Source organism: Patagioenas fasciata, chromosome Z, assembly GCF_037038585.1.
Source record: "Patagioenas fasciata isolate bPatFas1 chromosome Z, bPatFas1.hap1, whole genome shotgun sequence".
NCBI lineage: Eukaryota > Metazoa > Chordata > Aves > Columbiformes > Columbidae > Patagioenas > Patagioenas fasciata.
The window spans coordinates 56,877,341-56,896,458 of record NC_092560.1 but is presented as its reverse complement, the minus strand read 5'-3'; the positions used below and the strand labels follow the sequence as shown (position 1 = coordinate 56,896,458).

Here is a 19,118-nt window from a genome sequence, read left to right as displayed (position 1 = left end):
ACTTCTTGATAATAACGGGGTAGTAAAGACAGCTACTAAGTGAAAAATGAAGGCACACTGCTGATCACAAAAATGAACAATCCTGAAGAGAAAGAAATTTGGTAGAGGAAAAAAACCACCACTATTAGGAATACAGGAAGCCTTACAGTTTGCCTGCAGAGTATCCATGATCTCCACAACTGAGAAAACACGATGTTTCGTTGTGTTCTTCCTCAGGCCCCATCTCTCCTGAGCCGGACTCTCATTATCTTGTCTCCCACTGTTCAGGCAGCTGAGGCCTCTTTCATTATCAAGTACTCAACCTAATATTTTGTCACCACCCAAATATTTCAAGAACACATTTCGTCTTATCGCAATAAACAAAGTACTGGGGTGGGATTATGGTGTGTGTGTGTACTTGGGCATGTTTGCATGCATTAGTTTCTATTTTACAAACAGATTCAAGAAATTAGTTCTTTGCTCACTGCCAAGCAGCATGACCTCTGCAGCTATTCGTGTCTTTAAACTACACAGTTTAGATCCAGCACTTCTAGCTATTTGGTACTAAGAGTGGTAAACAGGCTTATAATTCCTAGGGAACACTGCCGTCATGAGAGGCTGAATGGCAAGAGGAGAGAAAGAAAGAGGAGAGAGAAGATGCTCTTTCAGGTAGTCTATGATGTTTCCCGAAACAGCTTTGAAAAACAGTGCAAAGACCTTGAATGGGAGTCTGCCATCAGTAAGAAACTAGCACAGGGTGGGCAGTGCTGGGAGGACGTGCTCATGGCAACACGTGTTGCTTAGCAGCCTGACAGCTGCATTTGGTTCCATATGGAACCTTTTCAGAGAATGTGGCTCCATTTTAGACTCAATGTGTTGTGGTATGCAATCTGAGAGGTTACAAATGTGTGGATTAGCAAGATTATGTCTCCAATCTGATGGGATGGAGCACATTTTTTCCAGCCAGAAGTGGAAGATGACTTTTGTTTCCCTAATTGGTTATGTCTCTAAAACCAAAGATCAGTTTTAGTTTTACAGCAGAGTAGGAAAGACGCACATAGGATGTTGTTTTATAGCTACTTGGGCTCATTTTCCTCACTAATGGGAACTTAAATAGTAGTGCTACAGCATTTATGAATGAGGGATGAACAGAGGATCTTTCACATGACTTGTCAAATATGAGTGTTAACATCATAATATGTATTTGTAATAAAACCATCTAAAGTACTAATTTTGGAAAGAAAAAAAAAGTGTTCATGTAAAGGACACCCACTGGTTTTCAAAATATCTAATGACAGCGGAAGAGAAAACATACAGTGCATGTCAGCAGCTGATTAGCCTTCAGCCTGGCACAGGTGTCACAGCAGGTACATACTACTCTTCATTACCTTGATTCTTTCTGTTATCTACCATTGATCTGAGGTTGCAGGGAGGGTGCTGCTTTGATGTTTTAGTGAAGCAACAGCATTCCCGTCGCCTTTTTATCTTTGTTAAATGAACTAATCAAATAAACATGTATTGCCTATTTTGGCAGAGATGCCCATTGTCTGGCAGAGAATGGATCCTGGCTTCCTGTTTTATTTCATTGTTTCACTGTTACTTTGCACATATTCCTGGAACTTCAGGACTTCTGCTGCTTTCAGACTATATTATTTATTTTGTATTCACCTTTCACTGTTTGAATGTAAAAAGCATTGTTTTTGTTTTAAATATTCAGAAAATGGTATTAAACTTCAAGAGAGCTTAGCAACTCAATCCTCTCTTCACCATAGTTTTCAGAACAATTCACTGCCAATAAATCCTAACACATATACTTCTTCCCAAATTTGATTACTTTTGACTATGCCTGAATAGTTTTTCTGTATCCTAAAATTTACTAGTACTACACAAAATTATTAATCTCAAGCTAACAAAGCTTAATCCATAAAACATTAAATGAGAGTTCTGCCACCAGGTTTCTGGATGTTTTTGGATAATGCAAAGCTCCTCATTGCATTTCATTTTCCCTGTTCATTGCATCTTTGAGATCATTGTTAAATCTGCTCATAGAAAATACTGAAAAACATATTCAAAAGGGCAAGATAGCATGAATACTACAGTGAAACACCCTTGGCAGCTTATAGTGACATAAGTGAATAACCATATTGCCATTACTACTAGCATGACTACTATTATTCACTAGCAATCAATATCTTTTGAGTTTGAAGTCCTGAGTATTCCAGGAGCATAAAATACTTACATTGCCAGTGAAGGGTTTGGAACATCCATGAGCTCACTCTATCCAAATTCCTAATACTTCTATTTCATTGCCTAAATACTTTTTTTCTTTTAAAAGCTGCAAGAACAAACAGACTCTTAAACAACAAACAGGCCGTATGTTTTGTTTTTCTATTGAGAGCAGCAGGCAGATCTTTCATCAAATTTTAGATAAAATGGAAGAGGATTGTTTACTCCTGTGCTCAATAAGACTAACTTCTGCAATGGCAGTATCACTTAAAATATATATAAGCTTGCCTGAAACCTCTGAAGTAAAAGTTAAAAGTATGAGAGAAATAAATGAAGGCACATGTAAGTGTCTCACAGTAGGAAAATTTTCATTAACTAGTGACTATTAAATTAATTTCTTTAACAGTGGACTCACCTATTCCACCAATTAAAAAGTATTTTATTGAACTGAAAGAACATGCTGTTTTGTTTGCAGTTTTGTTTTATTTTCTTCACCCACCTTTTGTGGGCATGATATGAATATTTTATTACAAGTCTTATTTCTCTCAGTCAGAAACTAAGGCAATCTTCTACAAATGATTTCACTGTCATGATTACAAAATAGTGATCGTTTAACATTTAAAATTCGCTTAGATAAAATTACAGTTTCATCAGCTGGATTTGCACACCAGATAACTACAAGTATGTGCAGAACTTGAACATGACTGCTTTGCCAGCAATTTTATCCTGTGATACTGTGTTGTGTCCACTAGATGGCTGTCAAAAGTAATGAACGGGTTCCAAATATATCAGCTAGGATTTGGTTCATACTGCTCAAAAAAAACATCTTTTATGTAAATATGCATCAGGAAAAAAAATGTTTAGTTCTACAGCCAAAGAGGAATGTGCATAAAGCACTGGTTTGCCAGAAATGTATGTTTATATTAAAAAGTTTCTAAAATGCTACAGCAGTTAAGTGTCTTGTTTAGCTCTTACTTACTGTGATATTTGTTAACACTTTCAGATACAAAAGGTTATAGAAATTTAAGTGAAAAATGTGTTATTATCTGAAAATCAAATAAATTTTTCCTTTGCCTGAATCACAAGTCTTATTTGCAAGAAATAGCACTGAAGATCACACTGTGTCAAACAGAGAAACAGAATGGGGAACTGAAGACTTTCAGACAAGTTTGTCTTGTTCTTACTGCATACACTGATAAAAATTAAGTTTATGATACCTAAATAGGATAGACTCTCTAATTTGCCTGCACAGAAATTGCAGTAGTCAGTTGTGCTTGCTTCATATTTATCTTTCCACTCCTGCTAAGTTTTAAGCCACAGCAAGAATATGCTGTGAATTGAAAAGTGCACGTTCAATGACAAACCCAAAGTTATTATCTTCCTAGTGTGTTCCTCAGCCTCCTAACACTTTTGTTGGAGGATGGTCTTTGGAAAACAAAGAGCATGGAAGTTGTTATGGAAGGCACAGGAACTGTTTTGTTAGCATTTCACAGGCAGAAAGTGGCCATTTAAAGACAGAATTTTCCACTGTTGTTCTGCAGCCAGCTTTGGGCACTTTGCACAACACATGCAAACTGAAGCCACTTTTGCTGACATAAGCATTTGGCACAGCACACATCACAGAATTTTCTAAGTTCAAAGAGCTTTGCTGCAACTCCAGAGATGCTAAAGCTATGAAAAGCCAGTCCTAATTCAGCAACTTTTGTGTCTGTGTTTTGACAAAATGTTTTATGATATTAGTGGATACTGTTTATCCTTAGAGCCTGCCTTATTCAGTGTTCAGTGATAGCAAACATGACATGAGATGAAAGTTTAGCCTTTTTTCCTTTTTTGGCTATTCATTGTGTTTGCATGTCTGGCCCACTGTCTATCATCCAGACACTGTACTGAGATGGGGATAAAGGTGATGAACTCTATGGAGCAACTTTTACACTTTCATGGCTGATCTTCCCTGTGCTCCTTACAGAGAAAGAAGTAATAACATCACAAGCAGCCTTTAGGAAGATTATTTGCTTCAGGCAGTAGAAGGAAACTGTGGCAAGGACAGGAGAGGTTCTGGATCCTGGATCTCAGCAGCACTGTTTCACTGCTAATGACTGCACAGCTTCCCTACACAGTGAAAGAAACCATTTCTGGACTTCCTTTTGAGTCCTTAAATGACACTTTCCTACTCTCTGAAAGGTTGCTAAAAGAAAAAAGGGGAAGAACTGTGTAGGAAATGTAGCTTTTAGTCACATAAGGAGTAATGGCATCATAACTAATATACACAAGAGCTTGTAATTAAGGTTGCATTGAAAATCTCCAATGTTGATCTTTCTTATTACTGAGAATTTAGCAATTTAATCAGGTAGTCCTTTGTCTGGGGTTTTTGTTTCATTTTGTTTGTGCTAGAGAAGTCATCAACAGTAGAAGAGGGAAGGAAATAAATTCCATCCAAAAATGAAGAATTTACTAGATTTTTTAAGAATACAAACTGCACTCATTATGTTGCCCTTTGAAGTCTCCCTGCACCTTCAGCTTATCTTATTTTGGAAGCTATGGAAAAGGAGAGAGGTTGCAGACAAATGGATTGATTTTCTAGGGACACCTTATCTTCTAAGGCCATCTTTAAACATTACAGAGGGACAAGGAAGTTCTGGAGAGCGAATTTTGTCCCCAGTTAAAGGAGTCCATTGTTCCAGTGTCAAGCAATCTCTCCAGCCATCTGTCTGCACTATGACCTACCTACGCATCTTAGCATCCTTACTTCTCAGAAGTTCCTTCCCGTATTTTCAACTGGAAGCATAATTCCACCATCACACTGAATGGGTGCATTTGGCATAGCAGCTGTAATTCACTGAAATGATCACAGAACTGGTTTGTCACCACTTTCTTTGGGAAGGGTCTTATTTAGAGCAAAAGCAAGGTAATAAAATTTTATTTACCTCTCCAAGGAAAAGTTAAGCTATTTATCACTTGTGCCGTGGGACAGGAGCCCACCCTTGGAGGCAGCCTATAGCTACTGGAGAAAGGGGAGGACTGGATGATCCCTTCAAATACAAACCCCAAACTTGTTACTTGAATTGCTTGGGATGAAAAAAAGCAGTCAGCCACCTCAGTCCGTGGAGCCTGTCATGGATGTGAAGGGTGGTAGAGAAAGGTCACAGTATGCCCATCCTTAGGATTGTTTGGTACAAAACCCAGGGTAAGGGAAGGCTCATTCCCTGTCAGATGGGATGCAACTCATATCAAAGCAGGACAATTTAAAGTTTTGCTCTTAGATGTGATGGATTTATTCTGTATTAGTTATGGCTACTTTAGTAGGACGGACCATTTCTGTTACTGTGGAAATCACACCCATTGTGACCCAATTCTTAAAAAAAGTACAGGCTTCTGAGATACTACGTCATTAGAAAATATTTTGTGTGAGGTGGACAATGATTCTGTTATATTAATTTTACAGCTCTCAGTCAGAGATGGGAGTACAAAGAATAAATGAAGAGAGAGACTAAAACCACTTCCTCTGTAACAGACATTATCTGCTAGTAGGAACTTGAATTTTCATTACATTTTAGGTAAACTCTGTTTTACTTCATACACTAAATATATTCACTGGATTTACTGAATTCAGCCATAAATCTGTCCAAAGACTTGCTAATACACCAAATAATTATAATAATTTCTTTGTGAAATTCTGATTTCAGACACACTTTACATTTGTTAAGTAGACTGAACAAGTACTTTTGTTATGTCTTCATGACTTCTCTTGGGCCTTTTTGTTGCTTATTAATAAACAAAGCATTAAACTGAGTCAATAGCAGACTTTGGCTGTCCTATTTTTAGCCAGACATAGTTATCTCCAGAGTTTAATAAAGATGAAACTTTAGAATTTTCTGTATCAGAATGAAACAAATGGTCAGTAATCACCCCTGCCATAGGCCCCCACTGGACTTTAGACCTTAAATAGGTTAACTTGCAGCATCAGAAAGAAACCTGTAAACATAAACCAGTGGACTTATATAACTGAAGAGCAGGCCTAAAATTTATTTCTTTTATTAATTCTCTGCTCAAGACCTTTCAAAATATTTCCTTTCTAGCAGTGTCTACCAGTGGTGCAGGAGAGTCCACATCTGCTTTTCTCCTTCTAATTCCTTTCTGTCTCTTCCACACATTTAGTAAAACTAAAGACCTCAGGAAAATGAAGGGAAAAAAAGAGAAATATTTATACTGGCATTTTAAAAGGAATACCATATGAACTCTCTACATTTGAAGGAAAAAAAAGTTTAGATGTGACCTGATATTTTTACTTCCAATATAGCGAAGTTAAAATAAAATGCCTTCCATTGCTTAAAAATATGTACAGAGAACTTTAAGCAAATTATATTAGAAGGAACATATGATCTAAATCCGATTTTTTTTCTACTGGAGAATTCAAGCCAACTATCTCCTTGTGGCTTTGGGTTTCCAGTTAAGTGATTCAGCAAGCAAGCCCTATGATATACTCCATTTTTAGAAGTGGTGTGGTTAGATTTCCCAGTATCAAAACTGCAAGCAAAAGAAGAAAATGTGACATTTCATGACATTTCCAACAGAACTTAGCTTTTGTTCTTGGCATAACTGTTTTTTAGAAAAATTTAGAGAGTAACAAGGCTTAAGACTAACATCAAAAGCCCAGATAACATGTGAATAGAAAATGTGTAGAACAAAAAAATGCACCGAAGCAAAAAAATTTTTAAGAACTAGTCTACTCAAATACATTAGCAAAGTAATTCCAACTATCTGTTTGAGCTTCTGTCTCATGATTTTCTATCAAGCATCTCAGAAAATGTAGCAAATCTCTCTAAACAAATCATTCAGTGTTTTGTTATGAAGTTTCCAAGGAAGGAGTTTCCTCTGACGACTATTCCATATCTTTGGGTGTTTTGCTTAGAACAGTCTCCTTATACTGAATTCAAGGTGTACTTTTCATAATGTCACCTCATTATTCTTAATTATACCTCAGTGGTACATGCATTTGGTATGTAAGCTTCCATTAAAAATATTGAATCAATTTGCTCACTGCACTCAGCTATACTGGGATTCTTTTTGTGATTATTTTGATTATTTCCTTGGAAAGAGCACTCACCCTCACCTGGTAATTTTTATTGGCTCTTGGAAGTGATTATCTCCCTGTTGAAGTGATGTTCAGATAAGAATGCCAGATTCTAGATTCTATTACATGGATTTGATGTTTCAATATTTCTTTGAAGCTGAAATAGTTGTCTTATTGTAGCATAATATAAATGTAAACAAAAAATACAAGAGAAACAAAATGGATTCCCAAGAAATGTGGTAATCTGTCCAGACTTCTATTAGATTTAAGTCGCCTTGTATAGTAATCCTATCAGGACCAGTATCTCCATTTTCAGATAAGAAAAAAGGCCACCAATATATTAGCTGTTTTCCACAAGGCTTCTGGTAAAATATGTGGCAGATTGGGGTCTCAATGAGGAAATCTGTAGAAATTATTGAAGAATCTGAACTATTTTGGGTAATCTGAAATAAAGAGGGTTGAGAAATAGAGCCAGTCAATCTAGACATGATTAAGAGTACACAGCAAATCCAGGTGTGCTTTCAAAGCAGTCCACCAGCCATTTTTCGCCAACCCCTGCCAGCTGCCCCAGCTGTGAGTGCCTGTCAGCATCACTGCATTTCTAGGAGCGCAGTCTCAGTAGGACTGGTGGTTCTCCACTTCAATATTGTTGTTATTTAATTACAGTCTGTCTGTCACCATTCACTTAAATCATTTGACCTGGACAAGCTGGAGAGTTGAACAGAAAGGAACCTAGCAAAGTTCAGCAAAGGCAGATGTAGGGTCCTGCACCAGGGGAGGAGTAACTCCAGGCAGCAATGCAGGGTTGATCTGCTGGAAAGCAGCATTGTGACATGAACCTGGGAGTCCTGGTCAACAACAGGTTGACCATGGGCCAACAAATGTGTCCCTGTGGCCAAGAAGGCCAATGGTATCCTGGGGTGCATTAGGAAGAAAGTGACCAACAGGTCAAGGGAGGTTATCCTCCCCCTCTACTCTACCCTGGTGAGGCCACATCTGGAGTACTGTGTCCAGTTCTGGGTTCCCTAATTTAAGAAAGATGAAGAGCTATTGGAGGGAATCCAGCAGTGGGCTACAAAGATTATGAGAGGACTGGAGCATCTTTCTTTTAAGGAAAGGTTGAGAGAGCTGTTTATTCTTACAAATACCTCAAGGGCAGGTGTCAAAAGGATGAGACCAGGCTCTTCAGTGATACCCAGTGGTAGGATGAAGGGCAATGGGCACAAACTGAAACACAGCAGATTCCATCTGAATATGAGGAGAAACTTCTGTACTTTGGGGGTGCAAGAACACTGGAATAGGCTGCCCAGAGAGGTTGTGGAATCTCCTTCTCTGAAGACATTAAAGACCTGCCTGGATGTGATCCTGTGTGATCTGCTCCAGGTGAACCTGTTTTAGCAGGAAGGATGGATTAGATGATCTTCAGAGGTCCCTTACAACTCCAACCATTCTGTGATTCCATAATGTTGTTTGCACTTACTTTCCACAAGGTACCTTTTCTTTTTGCTCTAAATACTAAAGTACCTTCAAACTTGTTTTAAAAAAAATCACTTTACCTAATTTCTTCAAGAAATTCTAGAACAGCACTGTTTTCTTTCCCAAATGAGTTTTGATCCAACTAGATCCACTTCTTTTTTTTTCTGCAGCATTTGGACATTGGCATACAAAACCAACTTTCACTGAGTGAGACTATATAGCATGTATTTACTGTAAATCACATTGCTATTAATTTTATCTTATTTTAAATATATTGGAATCATATCTCAAAAATGCTTTTCTAGCAATTTATAAAAATATGCAAACCATCCATCAAGCATACTAACTAATCCCAATTCAAATGTAGTTCCCCTAAGATATTAGTAAAATATCACTCTTTCCGGAAAAACTAAAATATAAAAAGGAATATAAGATCATGGTTGAGAAGTAGACTGCTGCCAGAGAAGGAAAATCTAGTACACTTAAAGAGGTCAGCCACCTCTTTCTGTGAATTCAGTCAGATGTCGTTATCCGAAGTGGACAAATTGCTTATATATTCCTTCTGATTTAGTGGTGTGATAAAGCAAGCATATGGGAAAAGACGTAATTCCTCAGACCTGAATTTTTAAATCAAAACCCTACAGTATTGATCAAAACACACAAAATCCAGAAGATAGGTATAAATATTCCCCAGGGCTAACACTAGTCTGCATGAGGAAGCTTCCTGGCAAACACATACTTCTGAAGAATCATAATATGACGATAAATCCACAATGACAATAAACATTTGGCACGGTCACAGAAGATATGGTTACATGTACCCTGTGCTTAGTGTCAGCGATCTTTATTAAAGAGTGACCCAGCCAGAATCTGACAGGAAGAAGCAGTCGCGGTTACTCCTGGCTACACTCCCACTCCAAAGAAGGAGGTCCAAAAAGCGAGGAGGTGCAATCGTCATGACAAGAAGAGGTCGCATCCCTCAACATCACCCAGCTCATAATTATGAAGTCTTTTTGCACAACTGAGTTTAAGTCAACCTGTCTTCAAAAAGTGTCCACTCCAAAAAAATGGATAATGCTCTGAATATATGAGCCATTCCATGAGAAGTAGCCAAAAAAACATCTCATTTTGGATATTCAAGTTAAGGAATATTTTCACTTTAATTTCCATGTTTTATTTCTCCTTATTTTAAGTAAGGTTTATTATAATTCTTCATACCACATAGTATCACAGTATCACAGTATGTTTGGGATTGGAAGGGACCTCAAAAGATCATCTAGTCCAATCCCCCTGCTGGAGCAGGAACGCCTAGGTAAGGTCGCACAGGAATGTGTCCAGGCGGGCTTTGAATGTCTCCAGGGAAGGAGACTCCACAACCTCCCTGGGTAGCCTGTTCCAGTGCTCTGTTACCCTCACTGAGAAGAAGTTCTTTCTCAAATTTAAGTGGAACCTCTTGTGTTTCAGCTTGATCCCATTGCCCCTTGTCCTATCGTTGTTTGCCACTGAGAAGAGCCTGACTCCATCCTCGTGGCACTCACCCTTTATATATTTATAAACATTAATAAGGTCACCCCTCAGTCTCCTCTTCTCCAAACTAAAGAGCCCCAGCTCCCTCAGCCTTTCTTCATAAGGGAGATGCTCCACTCCCTTAATCATCTTTGTTGCCCTACGCTGGACCCTCTCCAGCAGTTCCCTGTCCTTCTTGAACTGAGGGGCCCAGAACTGGACACAATATTCCAGATGGGGTCTCACCAGGGCGGAGTAGAGGGGAAGGAGGACCTCTCTCGATCTACTGACCACCCCCCTTGTAATACACCCGAGGATGCCATTGGCCTTCCTGGCCACAGGGCACAGTGCTGGCTCATGGTCATCCTGTTGTCCACCAGGACCCCCAGGTCCCTTTCCCCTACACTGGTCTCTAATAGGTCATTCCCCAACCTATACTGGAACTTGGGATTGTTCCTGCCCAGATGCAGGACTCTACACTTTCCCTTGTTAAATTCCATCAGGTTATCCCCCGCCCAACTCTCCAGCCTGTCCAGGTCCCGCTGGATGGCAGCACAGCCTTCTGGCGTGTCAGCCACTCCTCCCAGCTTAGTGTCATCAGCAAACTTGCTGATGGTACACTCAATTCCCTCGTCTAAATCATTAATGAATATATTGAATAATATTGGCCCCAGTACTGACCCCTGAGGCACTCCACTAGATACTGGCCTCCAACTGGACTCCGCACCATTGACCACCACTCTCTGGCTTCTCTCTTTAAGCCAGTTTGCAACCCACCTCACTACTCTATCGTCTAGACCACACCTCCTCAATTTAGCTGTGAGGATGCTGTGAGGGACTGTGTCAAAGGCTTTACTGAAGTCAAGGTAGATCACATCCACTGCTCTGCCATCATCCATCCACCTTGTTACATTCTCATAAAAGGCTATGAGGTTGGTCAAGCATGACTTACCCTTGGTAAAGCCATGCTGACTGCCCCTAATGACCCTCTTATCCCTGATGTGCCTTGAGATGACACCAAGGATAAGCTGTTCCATTACTTTCCCAGGGACAGAGGTGAGGCTGACCGGTCTATAATTACCCGGGTCCTCCTTCTTGCCCTTTTTAAAGACTGGAGTGACATTTGCTTTCCTCCAATCCTCGGGCACCTCTCCCGTTTCCCAAGACTTGGCAAAAATGATGGATAGCGGTCCAGCAATGACTTCAGCCAGCTCCCTCAGCACCCGCGGATGCATCCCATCTGGACCCATGGATTTATGGACGTCCAGACTATTTAATTGTTCCCTAACCCAGTCCTCATCGACTAAAGCAAACTCCTCCATTAACCTGGCTTCATCCGGGGTCTCAGGGGTACAGGGTTCCCCAGGACAGCCTCCAGTGGAGTAGACAGAGACAAAGAAGGCATTCAGCAATTCTGCCTTCTCTGTGTCTTCTGCCACCAGGGCACCCACCTCATTCATCAGTGGGCCTACATTGCCTCTGGTATTAGTTTTATCTGCTATGTATTTGAAAAAGTTCTTCTCGCTGTCCTTGACCCCTCTCGCCAGCTGTAATTCTAAGGAGGCCTTGGCTACCCTAGCTGCCTTCCTGCATCCTCTAACAGCAGCCTTATATTCCTCCCAAGTGGCCAGTCCCTGCTTCCATGACCTGTAAACTCGCCTCTTCTGCTTGAGCATACCCAACAGATCCCTATGCAACCACGCAGGCCTTCTGGCTCCCTTCCTCGACTTCCTACGTGTGGGGATGCTCTGATCCTGAGCATGGAAGAAGCAATCTCTGGATGCAATCCAGCTCTCTTGGGCCCCTTTTCCTTCAAGCAGTCTTGCCCATGGGATTTCCCCCAGCAATTGCTTGAAAAGGCCGAAATTAGCCCTGCCAAAGTCCAGGGTTGCAATTCTACTTGCTATTCTGTTCCTGCCACACGAGATGCTGAACTCCACCATCTCGTGGTCACTGCAACCCAGGCAGCCCTCGACCTTTACTGCTTCGACCAGACCCTCTTTGTTAGTGAGGATGAGATCCAGCAGTGTACCTCTCCTGGTCGGCTCCTCCACCATCTGCATGAGGAAGTTATCATCAATGCACTGGAGGAACCTCCTGGACTGTGGCTGGCTGACTGAATGGTCCTTCCAGCAAACATCAGGGAAGTTAAAATCACCCACAACAACCAGGGCCTGTGACTGTGAGGCCACTCTCAGCTGCGCATAGAAGGCCTCATCAACTTCCTCAGTCTGATCTGGTGGCCTGTAGTAGACACCTACAACAGTATCACCCCTGCCAGCCTGTCCCTTGATCCTGACCCATACACTCTCAACTCGTTCCTCATCCGCTCCTGGGCAGAATTTAGTACATTGCAGTTGCTCTCTCACATAGGGAGCAACTCCACCACCACGCCTGGCTGGCCTGTCTTTCCTGAAAAGGGCGTAGCCATCCATGACCACATTCCAGTCATGTGAACTGTCCCACCACGTTTCTGTAATTGCCACCAGATCATAATCTCCCGACCGAACATAGGATTCTAACTCCTCCTGCTTATTCCCCATGCTGTGCGCATTGGTGTACAGGCATTTCAGGGAGCGAGCAGAGCACACCAATTTCTCCCTAGGGGCACAGGAGGCCACCCGGTCCTCATCTGTTTTAGAATGCTGCCCCACTGGGACAAGCCCAACTACCACCCCATCCCCCTTCGAACCTAGTTTAAAGCTCTCCAAATGAGCTCAGCTAATTCCTGCCCCAGCATAGGTCATATGAAAATCTATTTAATCATCTCTGAGAAGCAGTAAGGTACCATAATGATGAATATCATAGAAAAGTCAATGAACTACTTTTCCAATAGGTCTGAACAGCAAGTTGTCAATAAAAGACCTGGCCATACAATAAATAGCTAGAAAATAGTACAATGCCGAATATCTCGTGAATTGAGTTGCATTAATTCTGTGCACTCAGTGAAATAAAAGCAGTATAGAATTGTACAGAAAAATGCTAAAACTACCAGAAACATTGCAGAATTTGGTCAAATCATAACAATTGAACTACACGGTTTCTTACGATAAAAAAATGAAAATACCATCTCTTTAGAAATTGGAAAAAAAAAAAACAAACCAAAACAACAAAATACATCAAACACATAAGGACATCTTTTGAATTGTCATTTCCTGTGTATGATTTATTTTACTTTGTGCAAAAAAAGCTGTTTGGCAACTTGATTCCAGAAGTCCATTTTTTCTGATACTGATGTCATTACTAAAATTGGGACAGGACATGCCATAATTGCTGGCGCCAATGAGGTGATTATATCACTCTGGAAACATTACAAAATGTGCAATTCAAGAGACCATGAAGGAGGAATGCCAACCTCTAACACCAGTCCCTACAGCTGAAAAAATGTCACTGTATAATCGTTACTTTTGGAACAAGCTTTGTCTCCAACTATTTTCTCCAACATCTGGTTATTTCATTCTGTGAACTGTTCCCTGGAGAATGCACAATTTTGCCAAATAAAAAGTACTTTTCAAGCAGTTCTTTTCAGCAAAACTCAACCTACATGTCCAAAGCTCTGCTAAGCTGATCACACATGTAGTTTGTGTGGTTATGTGCCCAGCTCACCTGGCACCATTGTAGATGCACTATCCATTACCATGTCTAGCCTAGGATTGTGGAGCAGAATTCAAGGGCCAAGTCTTTCGCTCTCAAAGAGAAACTTTAATCAGATGGGGGCCCCCCATTCAGCCACAGACAAGCTATTTTACTACATAAGCTATCAGGAAATCCTTTTTTTTTATCCTTTTTTTTTTTTTTTTTTTTCCAGGAATGAACTAGTGTAAGAGGATACAAAAACCTGCTCTTCCACTGAATGAGTCATCCTGAGTCAATCATTTTATCCCCTTCTGCTTTTCTATTTTCCTACCTGCAAAACAGGTATTTTGTAAAGTGCTAAGAGTTGTGGTGGTCATTAAAAAAAAATTAAGAGCTAAAATTAGCATTACTGGGAATAGTAGTAAGAGTAGTAGAAATATCAAAACCACTGCTTTTTAAGAATCTGTCAAAAGTAGATTCGGGTGGGAAAAAGAGAAATTTAGAAATTTTACTAGTTTTAATAATGGGAAATGTGAAGGAATAGGAAGACTAGAAGAAAGAAAGAGTTGCTTATTTACTTGGTTTGGTACCTTTATTTTTCAAGACCTTCTCATCATTAAAAATGGAATGGAAGAAGACATTACATCTGTGTTTTCTTTTTCTGTAGCATTTGAAAGCAAATTAAGTAAATAATGACAACAAAAGATAAACAAGGAAAAAAAAAATAAATAGGAAAACACTTCACCAAAAAGTTATTCTAAGATGAAAGTTTAATTATAAAAAGTTTAGAAAAGTAAAAAGAAAGCATTTTTCACTTCAAGCAAGAAGTTGGTTAGATTTTTTTTTCAAATATAGCTTTTATTTTCTGTCCTCTCTATGCTGTACTATAAGACAGAGCAAATCATTATAAATTCCCCTTTCAGGCAGAATGGGATTTCTTTTTCCCCCCAGAAGAATAAAAATTTTAAAAGTACCATAGAATTAAAAGAAAAGTCAGTTAAACAAGAGTAATTATCGCAGCAGGTGAAACACTACTGAGGCCTAAGGAGAAAAATCTGATAGTGGTCAAATACATTCTTGGCGTACCTATGCTACAGCCCTGTAAGGACAGCACATGGGTGAGCATCTCCCCATGGGAATCTGGTAGTTGTGCCTTAAGGGAGCCTCAACAGTATATATTTTCCTGTACTGTTCTTTTTTTTGGTCCCCCTCTGTCCCTCCCCGACTCTTTGTCAATAGATGAGGACCTGCTCATCAAGTAGAAAGACATACTATTAAAAAGTATAGACAGCTAAGCAGGCACATGTACATTTTAGTCTTTGAAATTTTTCTTTGAGTGTTAAAAGTTAAGTCAATAAAGACAGGAACATGTTCATTTCTGACCTCTCTAATGTGTGAATGAAGAAATGTAACAATACAGTTTTTGCTAATAAACTTATATGTCAACATACGAGTGCAACCTAGAAACACAGTAAGCATAAATTTGCAGACTATTTACATGTTTGTATGACTTCAGAGGTTTCTACAAGGATGCTTGAGACATGAAATGTTTGATTAAAACAAAACAAAATCCTCAAGGAATATTTAAAGTAGAGAAGGAGAGGAAATATATGTTTATACTTCAAATATTAGAGTTCATGCAATTTTCTGACATCTGAGAAAGCAAAATAATCAATAACAGGAATATCTCTGTATTTTTTATCTTCCTGAACTATTATGTTACACAGTAATGTTTGAAATTGTCTCTGTGTTCCATTCTTTATGGAAAGCTGGATTTGATTTATTTTCCAAGCAGCTGCAATAAAGAATATTGCACAAGAGCTGATTCTGCAAAGTTGAATTTCAGGAAATGGGGCCTTTTCTTTTGCTTCAGTGAATACAATGTCTGAGGCTAATTTAATGTTAAAAGAACCACAAGGTAACGCTGAAACTAGACACTAGTACTGAGCCACACAAAGATAGTACAGCAGTGTCGAAAAGGTTCAGAAGGCTGCTCTCAAAATCATTGTTTACAAAGATTGTTAAGATAAAATCTATACATGATAAAGAATATTCATACACTTGCAGAGGAAGAGCAGAAAGCAAAGGTGGAATGGACTGGACACGTGTGTGGAGAAGCTGGAAGAAATACAATAAAGGGTCCTTATCCTGGAAAATCATCTTTTTTAGCACATAAATTTCTCTAGCAAACAAAATTCTATTTACCAATACTTTACATGAAAGATTGAAGAAAAGGAATGTACTCATGAGCAAAAGTATAACGCATTCCAAAATCTGCTAGCCATTATATTTTTGTTCTCCAGTTACAAAAACTGCAGTGGATTTTTAATTAATATCGTCACTTTTTGTTATTATATTTCAATAGTCTCTTCCAAGAAGTTCTGAAAGTAACTGGAAAGCTATTGGAAAGTAACTTTCAATTAATTTTTCATTCTGGATTTCTAATTTCCAATGAATATTTAAATTAAAATAAAATCTTATTTTGAAGCCCAAATACTTGAAGCCCAAATATTACCATGATCAGTATCTGATACAGAAAAATTGGAGAAGGCAGAGAGAGCAGCTGGTCTATCTTAATGATGAAAGAGTTACAGTGTTTTGCATTCAATCACAAGGAATTATACTGGACTTCTATTTCTAGTACCAGCAATCAGTAAGAAAATAGCTACTGGTGAGGAAATCAATCAGTTTTAGGTGATTAAGCAAAAAGTTCTGAAGAGTTACTAGAAACTAAAAAATGCATCTAAAACCATGTAATGATATTGATAGCATAAATAAAAAGTTATATTTCACTGTTGAGATAAATAATTGTGAGAAAGTTGCACATGGGCAATATCAGGAACAAAGTCATAAGTTCATCTTATTGACACAGGGGAGAATGCACTTCTGAGGTGGAAAAGCTGTCTGGACAAGAATAAAAAATGTGATGTTTTTACAAAATGTCATTTCCTAGTTACTCATCTCCAGTCTTTTCCAAGAATGGAAATTCCAAGAAGAAAAATACATTGCTTCACAGCTGTGAACACGCTGCTTGCCAAAAATGCAAATGTAATTGCTATCTGTTAATCAAGGATAAATGATGACACTGCTGATAAATATGAGTAACAACTTTACGGATACGTAGACCTCTAGAGCTGAAAGATTAATTTGGAAGGGCTATCTGTGCATGTGCATGTAACAGTAAGCACATCACTTATAAACTGTCTAGTACCAAGAGGAATGTAGTCATAAGAGATAAAATCCTTTTAATAGGTAATTGTGGCATTTGTGTTACCATAAATGTTAAGACTTTATGAAGGCTGCCACCATCACTGGTTCCTAACATTTTCCAACTCATATCTCTGACCCTTAAAGAATGGAAAACATATGTCAGCAATTAAGTCACTAATCATAGTGTTACCAAGCATAAAAACAATGCCTGTGCCAATACAGGCTGAGTCACTTTATATGTTTTCTCAAATGTCCTGAACCCTGCATGGCATTAAACTTGAACAGTCATTTCAGTCATACTGAAACTTTTTTCCTGATATTGTTGTGAAAAATGTAGTTGTGATTCATGCTAAGATGTTTAATGTTTACAGATATAACCAAATGAGACACGGACTCTGAACCTGGAAAAAGGAAAAAGCTGGTTAAGTTCTACGTAAAAAGTTAGGAAACTTGCTTATGAAATTATATTGATAGAGGGAACTAATGTTTTAAGCAACTGCATAATAAGAGCCTACTAACAAGCTAACACTTTAAGCCACATAATTAATATCTAGTTTAGAGCTGTATGTAACCAATTGTGTTAAGAAAAAAAGCAGGACTTCATCGAATGCCGAGATAAGAAGTTTTACAGCACCAGCTGCAACCTTGAGGAGACAAGATAGCCAAGATTTACAGCAAAAAGGGGGTGCCTGTCTGGTTTCAGTCGACTTGGCAGCTTGGGTTACAGCCAATTCATCATAATAAGCCAAAGGTGAAAAGTTCACTGTGGCGAAGCTGAAGGAGCCTTCATCCAAAGACCCTCAAAGACCCCTCCTCACAATCACCAAGTGACACTGCGCAGGTGCAACAGGGGAGGGTCAGGGAGGAGACTATGTAAATGGTTATCTGAGACTCATTTTATTCAGAAGCGGGGAAAGGTTATGAATATGTATAGGCATTCGTGGGGTTATTGTGAATATGTAATACCTTACTGTATTTAAGCACACTTCTTATTGTTAAAAGGTGTGAGTGTTGGGTGGAGCGAATCCCCCGCGCACCCAGCGCTGTTTCACTTATGCTCTAATGAACACGTGTTTAAGGAATACAATTAAGGAATTGGATTAAACGTTGTTTATCCATAGAAAAAGCGTAAGTTATTTATTTCATTGTCCATGTGCAACTTTCTCACAGTCCTTAATAAGATGGAATTTAAAGCAGATGGCACTGAGGTAACTATTGTGGGATAAGAGGGGCATCAAAACAAAGAACAAACCATTATTTTGGTCAGTGCTTCCAAGGGGATAAATTAAAAAAAAAAGCTTCTGCAGACTAGGTTGGAAAGGGCACAGCTTCAATATCACTGAGCCAGCCAGCATCATTTTCAGTCTCACTAAATGAACGACATCTGAACAGTTTGCTGAGAACCAATACAGAATAGGCTGACCTTTAAAAAAGGAATTAATTATGCAATTGTAATATCTACCACTGATTGTCAGCAAGGTTTGGACCAGGGGTCCCACTGGCTTTGATCCATGTGTTCTCTTACCATGCTTTCCAAACATATTCTAACTTTTAAAAGATCCCTTATGCTGTGTATGTTTCCACTTTAATGTTGCAAATTTTTTTCCTCTGTGTCTATTACTCCTTGATTCTTGTCAGATTTCCTCTATATGTGGGTACTAACGAAAGACTGATACACAGGGATTTCATGTGGTAACACATAATAGCGGTAACAGCCTGGTAAACAGCTTTACTGTCCTTGTGTTCTAAATCACTGATTTTTTTCTCTTGTGAAACTTGTGGGTACCTTTTGAACTGCTAGCAATTTAAAGCAGACGAAAGTATCAAATCAGGACTTAAACATAATAAAGGGAGGGGAGAAAGCAACAATATAGTCAGCTCTTTGGACACTGTTCTGCACATCTAATAAAGTAGCTACTGAAATGGGCAGAGAACAAAGAGCCGTAATATTGAAACACTGTGTTTTGGGATACTTACAGTGCAGCTTTTGGTGTACCATGAGCTGCTGAGGAGGGAAATATTAAATTTCAGATTTTAAAAGCCTGTTTGCTAAAGTACAAGAAAAGAGCTGAAA

At 39.1% G+C, this 19,118-nt stretch overlaps 1 protein-coding gene across 2 annotated transcripts in view; it reads right to left on the bottom strand.

Moving 5' to 3' along the window:
- Positions 1–19,118, bottom strand: part of PDE4D (phosphodiesterase 4D) — a 356,820-nt gene that overhangs the window by 117,471 nt on the left and 220,231 nt on the right. The window contains exon 1 of one of the 2 annotated variants that reach the window (XM_071802826.1): positions 147–247. The exons of the other annotated variant lie outside the window; for it this stretch is intronic. Within the exon in view, the coding sequence (XP_071658927.1) occupies positions 147–223 (77 nt within the window). The 5' untranslated portion in view covers positions 224–247. Of the gene's footprint in view, positions 1–146; positions 248–19,118 lie in introns of those variants that run through there. 2 annotated transcript variants of the gene reach the window in all.